This window comes from Thunnus thynnus, chromosome 21 (assembly GCF_963924715.1).
Source record: "Thunnus thynnus chromosome 21, fThuThy2.1, whole genome shotgun sequence".
NCBI lineage: Eukaryota > Metazoa > Chordata > Actinopteri > Scombriformes > Scombridae > Thunnus > Thunnus thynnus.
This window is the reverse complement of record NC_089537.1, coordinates 15706016-15711647: the sequence shown is the minus strand read 5'-3', so window position 1 is coordinate 15711647 and position 5632 is coordinate 15706016. Positions and strand designations below refer to the sequence as shown.

General features: G+C 48.0%; 1 protein-coding gene across 1 annotated transcript; it reads left to right on the top strand.

Moving 5' to 3' along the window:
• The first annotated feature begins 1753 nt into the window (after positions 1-1753).
• skida1 (SKI/DACH domain containing 1) lies at positions 1754-5027 on the top strand. The gene has a single exon (XM_067578254.1). The coding sequence runs from the start codon at positions 2077-2079 to the stop codon at positions 4561-4563; it is 2487 nt and encodes an 828-aa protein (XP_067434355.1). The 5' UTR covers positions 1754-2076; the 3' UTR covers positions 4564-5027.
• The last annotated feature ends 605 nt before the right edge of the window (positions 5028-5632 follow it).

Sequence of the window (5632 nt, the reverse complement as noted above, 5' to 3'; positions counted from 1 at the left end):
TGTGTGTGTATGTGCGTGCGTGCGTGCGTGTTTGTGTGTGTGTGTGCACGTGTATTAACAGTTCGCGCATGTTTGTGTATGTGTTCTTTGAAAGACATATCAGTGTGTGTGTGTGTGTGTGTGTGTGTGTGTGTGTGTGCATGCACATGCAAGATGCACACGCGCATAATCACATCGCGTAAAAGTGTACAAAATGTGTGAACGACACCAGACACATAAAATCACAGAATTCCTAGAAATAAAACAGCCGACTAGGTTACTACGTTATGTTCAATAATACCACAACATGTTCCTGTTCCCCAATTGTGAAAAGCGACTTGTTGATAACGTATTTATAAATATAACATTGTATATAATATATATAATTGACACGTTAAATGCATTTTAACGAGAGATCTTGATTGCTTTTTAACTGGCTGCAGATTTAACCTACATTGACTAGAAAATCTTGTGGGAAAAGCAACCCTGACTCTGCACTTTTAGCCTGTCCAATCAGTGTTCACATTGTTTTCTAGGCTGAAAAGTAGGCTGCAATTTAACTAGAGATTCGCCTGTATCGTGACTCTTTCTAAATCCTCCATATATAATTTATACAGGAGTGTGACGGTGTTTGTATTGTTAACAAATCTTACAATTACATGCGTAAATAGTACTTTTTTTTCTTTATCCTGCTTTAGAGGACATTTCCAATTGTTTCGCGTACACACACACACACACACACATATACACACACACACACACACATACACTGTAAATGACGTAAATGATGTAGAAAAAATATTTAAAATGCCGATGAAATTCTTTTGGTGTATGCAGACAAATTAATATAGGCCTACGCAGTCTGAACAAATACTGTAGGATAAGTTGGTCAAGTCTACAGGCTACTAGCGAGGGGAAAATCATATGGAGGAAAAGCTTGAGCCAACAAAAGCAGATGAGTCGAGCCTTGGTCAGGGCAGCAGCCTGAACGTGGAAAAGCAGCTCTCTAAGTGTAAAAATGTCTTTGTTTAAGCAGCACTGCGTTAACAGAAATCCAGCCGTCTAAAATAGCCGGAGTGCGGAGTAATTTTACCAGCATACAATCGGTTGCATAGACCTACTACTGCATGCATTTTGATGGGACCCGAAAGGGAATAGCACAATACATTCCAGTCTTATCATGACATTTTGCAGACTCAGGCCACCTAACCGTAGTTATACACACACTATGACCTGGATTAGATTTTCAGCAGCTTTTTATTCAGCTATTGAAATATGAACTTGTCATGACTGCGTTATTTACTCAAACAGCGGAGGCTGTGGGCACAATTGTAAACTATTGTAATGGTAGGATGTGGGAGGGGGTGGGGATGGAATATCCATTTTTATTGCATCACCTGTCAGCAGCGTCCAATGGGCGTCGACTCCGAGAGCATTAATTGATGAAGGTGTCTCCAGACTGGCGCACCTCCCCTCTCTGTCATTTTATTTGTGGCTCAACCAGCAGCCAGAATAGCAGCTGCATTTTAGCTCTTATTCTGTTTCTCTCTCTCTCTGTCTCTGACTCTCTCTCTCTCTCTCTCTCTCTCTCTCTCTCTCTCTCTCTCTCTCTCCCTCCCCTCCACCCTCACAACTCCCTCTCTCTCTCTCTCTCTCTCTCTCTCTCTCTCTCTCTCTCTCTCTCTCTCCCTCTCTCTCTCTCTCTCTCTGTCTCTCTCTCTTCTCGCTATTTTATCCCTCTGGCTGAGGCAGTGGTGTACACCTACCCCTCGTCCTGCTGCCGACCAGAGGGGAGTGGAGCCGGCAGAGGCAGGTAGCAGCAGCCCCGGCTTGGTGGACGCATCCGTCGCATTCCTCCACCATGCCGGACCGGGGCAAGAGGCGCCGAGTGGATGCTGTCGGCTCATTCAACCTATTAGACACCGGCAGCTCCATTTAACTCTGCATGTCAAAGTTTGCAATTTCATGACGCAGCAGCAGCAGTGTGGATGGCTTAAAGGTATGAGCAGGATGTCATGAGCTCCATGCCATTTACTGGTAAATCCATATACCGAGAGTGACTACATGGATTAATGCATTGGAGCTGATACATAAAACATGGGAGACCTGGAGTGTGGCTTTGAGGAAATGCAAGGAGTGAGATTGGGATACCTGCTCATCAAAGGCAAGCAAATGTTTGCTTTGTCTCAGGTCTTCACCGACCTGCTGAAGAACATCCCTCGGACCACCGTGCACAAGCGCATGGACCACCTGAATGTGAAGAAGCACCACTGCGACCTGGAGGAGCTGCGGAAGCTCAAAGCAATAAACTCTATAGCTTTCCATGCCGCTAAATGCACTCTCATATCGCGGGAGGACGTGGAGGCTCTGTATTTCTCCTGCAAGACTGAGCGTGTGTTGAGGTCCAACAAAAGGAAAGCGAAAGCGGTGTGTTCCCCCGGGGATGGGGACGCGTCCTCGGGGCTCCTCCATGCGGACGCCGAGCTATGGAAGGAAAAAGTTTGGTTTAGTTTGCACGCTGTCCCGGAGACTCTCACACTTCACAACAAAACGGGCAGGAGGAGAGAGCTGACTCCTTGCCTTACCGACTCCAAACTACCTCAATTTTACCACAAATCCAACGGTCGAGATAACCGTTCGGCGACTAAGTCCAGTCACAAACACTTTAAAAACTATGAAACAGCTAAAATAACAGGGAACCGCGTTACTTTGAGCCAAAGGCACTCGTTTTTCCGGAGCGCGGTGAGCCGGCAGCCGGTGGTGCTTCAGTCCGCCATAGCAGCTCAGTCCAGGCACTCGCGCTCAGCCGGCGACCTACTTCACAAAAGGAAGAGGAGGCGCGAGGGGGGCGGCGGCAGGGACAGCGCGAGGCACTCATGGAGCAGGAGCAGACACGCGCACCACCATGTACCGCCGGTGCTGCTCGTACAACCCAAATCGTCCGGCACTCACGGGACTTCATTTGGTGCTTTCCACCTCAGTCCGGATTTCTACCTTGACCCGAGACCTCACCATCATCACCACCACCAGCACCACCATCATCATCATCACCACCACCACGAGCCGAGTTTCCCGGAGAGCTACAGCAGCGACACCGAGTCCAGCACCTACTCGGACCGGGCTTACCACGACTCGGACTTCGGCTCCGGTTTCTCCACCACCAGCAACTCCGGGAGCTCAGAGGAAGAGGAGGAGGAGGAGGAGGGCGAGGATGAAGATGACACGCAGTCGGAGAGTTCAGAGGTCAGCACAGAAGAGGAGGAGAGCTCCTCTCAGTCCGACTCCAGCTCAGTTTCAAGCCGTGTTTCGGTTCAGAGCATCCGGTTCAGGCGGGCCCGGGTCGGTTCTCTCGCCAAAACTCTCAACCCTAGTAAAGCACCTTTGGTCCTGCAGCCCACGTTTCACTACAACAACCATCAGCAGCAACAACAACAGGAGAAACAACACAGGACACTGAGCCATGCTGCCACTTCACAGACAGGGGACAGTAGACATGAGAAACGCCAGAAATGTGAATTTATATGCAGTGAAACTAGAAAAGACTCTGGACCCTCACAACCACCAACATTTTTCACTGAATCCAAAAGGGAAAAGGCGTCTGATGCGGATCCAAACAGGGCTGACCCTGTGGATGAACTGACCACCTTTTCACCAGGACCCAACCGGAATAAGGCCTTTCACCTCTCACGCAGGACACCGGGGCATCCCACCAAATGTTCTCCGGGTCTGAGCGCACAGTGTGACCAGGACAAAGACGCCAAGCTCCCCAAAGGCGCCGACAAAAGGGAGGCGAGGGCCGCCAGCCTAAAACTACCCAGCCCACTGAAAAAAATTAAGACCGAGGCGGAGGAGCCCTCTGTAACCGCTGCCCCCTGCTCGGACAGCGGCAGGACAGCCAGGACGCCACCCTTCAACCTCCACAATGTGAAAGTTAAAGTGGAGGAAAGCTGTGATGAATATGAATACCAGAGCCAGGCCACTGTAATCAGATGTAAAGCAGACAAGGCAGAGAGCAGCATTGGTCAATATCCCAGCGGAGTCATCAAACAAGACTTTTTCAACAGTGGGGTTAAAGCCACCGAGAGGAGCTCTGATGTGGCCCCCAGGTCCCCCTGTGATCCTCAGGAATGCAAGAACACCCAGGACACCCCGTGTACTATCGAGGAGGAGAGCAGGAACAAAAGCTGCAGGGCTCCGGTGCTGGGGAAGAAACCCCGAGTTTCCAGGACGCAAACAAAACAAAACGTGCCCAGGGTCAACAAGGCTGCCTCTTCCTCTTCTTCCTCCACTTCTTCTCGTCCCGCGGGCTGCGAGGAGGGATCCACGGAGGATTTACCAAGCAGACGCAAACGCAGCAACGCGAGCACTGTAGCATCGCCTGCAAAAATGTCTTTCAGCTTAATGGCAAGTTTCCCATTCCCGCCGTCGCTGGTTGTTGGCAGCGACGGGGATTTGTGCCCCGCTTACTCCCTGAACTCGCTGAGGGGCCCCGGGCCTCCCCCTCCGTCCCACCCCGTGTGGAGGTGGCAGCCAGGCGGCCAGATTCTCCCTCCCCCACACGCTCAGAGAACTAGGAAATACTAAGCTGGTTTTTATAGCAAAAAAACAAAAGCCTCCACCGTGTCCATCTCCAACCTAATCGGAGTCTTAACGTGAGAGCACCAAATGGCTCGCAACTTAATCGATGTTTATTTTTTTTCTTTCCCCTCTTTTTTTTTTTCTGTGAATGGATTTACATTCCGCTTTGTTTTGAAGTTTGACCGAGGAAAACCACACAAGATCCCTGTTTTGGAGCCTCAGAAAACGCAGGACTGCGAGACTCGTGGATTTAATGCTTAAAAAAACTTGTTTTTTAAATAAGCTACCAATCCTAAGCAATATGTTAAGTTCTCAATATTGTGTTTACTTGACTTTTTTTCTGAACTCGATTGTTTTTCTTCTCTTCGCTTTTTATATGCTCGACCTGTTGGATTGTATGGTGCCAGGGTTTCACTGGTTTGTGCTTTGTTTGAAAGAAGTTTTTTTTTTTTTTTTTTTTTTTTTAAAAAGACAAAACAAAAAAACACAGCATTCCTTGTGATGAGGCTTTTCTTAATCTAGCTGGAACAAGTTTGACTTGGTAAATCAAAAAATATCAGGGTTTCCCATTCTGTGCCACTTGGTATATTTTATATATCAAAGCTGTGTTTTCTTTTATGACTGCCATGCTGACTAGCTTGGCCACAGTGGCCCATGTGTCCAAGTGTTCAATTTCAGAGCATTATTAAAATGGGTTTATTAATGTCTATCTATACATGCTCACAGTTAAGCCTTTATTGGATTTGACAGGAATTTATTCCTGGTGGTTGTGGGGTTTCTTTTTTGTTTTTTTAGAGTGCTTGTGATCTGGTTTTCTGTCTTTGTTTTTATTTCTGCGGAGTATGTCCTGGTTTGCAAATGTGTGACTGTGTGCACAGACGCAGGCCCAGACACAACACAGGCCTTATGTACAGACAATCAAAAAGAATAAGGCTCAGACCTTCATAAGCACGTGAGGTCTCACAATAGACTCGATTCACGTCCGTCCTGCTCCTATTGGACACCGATTTCCTCTGCACGTCATGTTTGTGCCAGTCTGTGTTTACAGCACTAACATAAGTCGAGGAAACGTAAA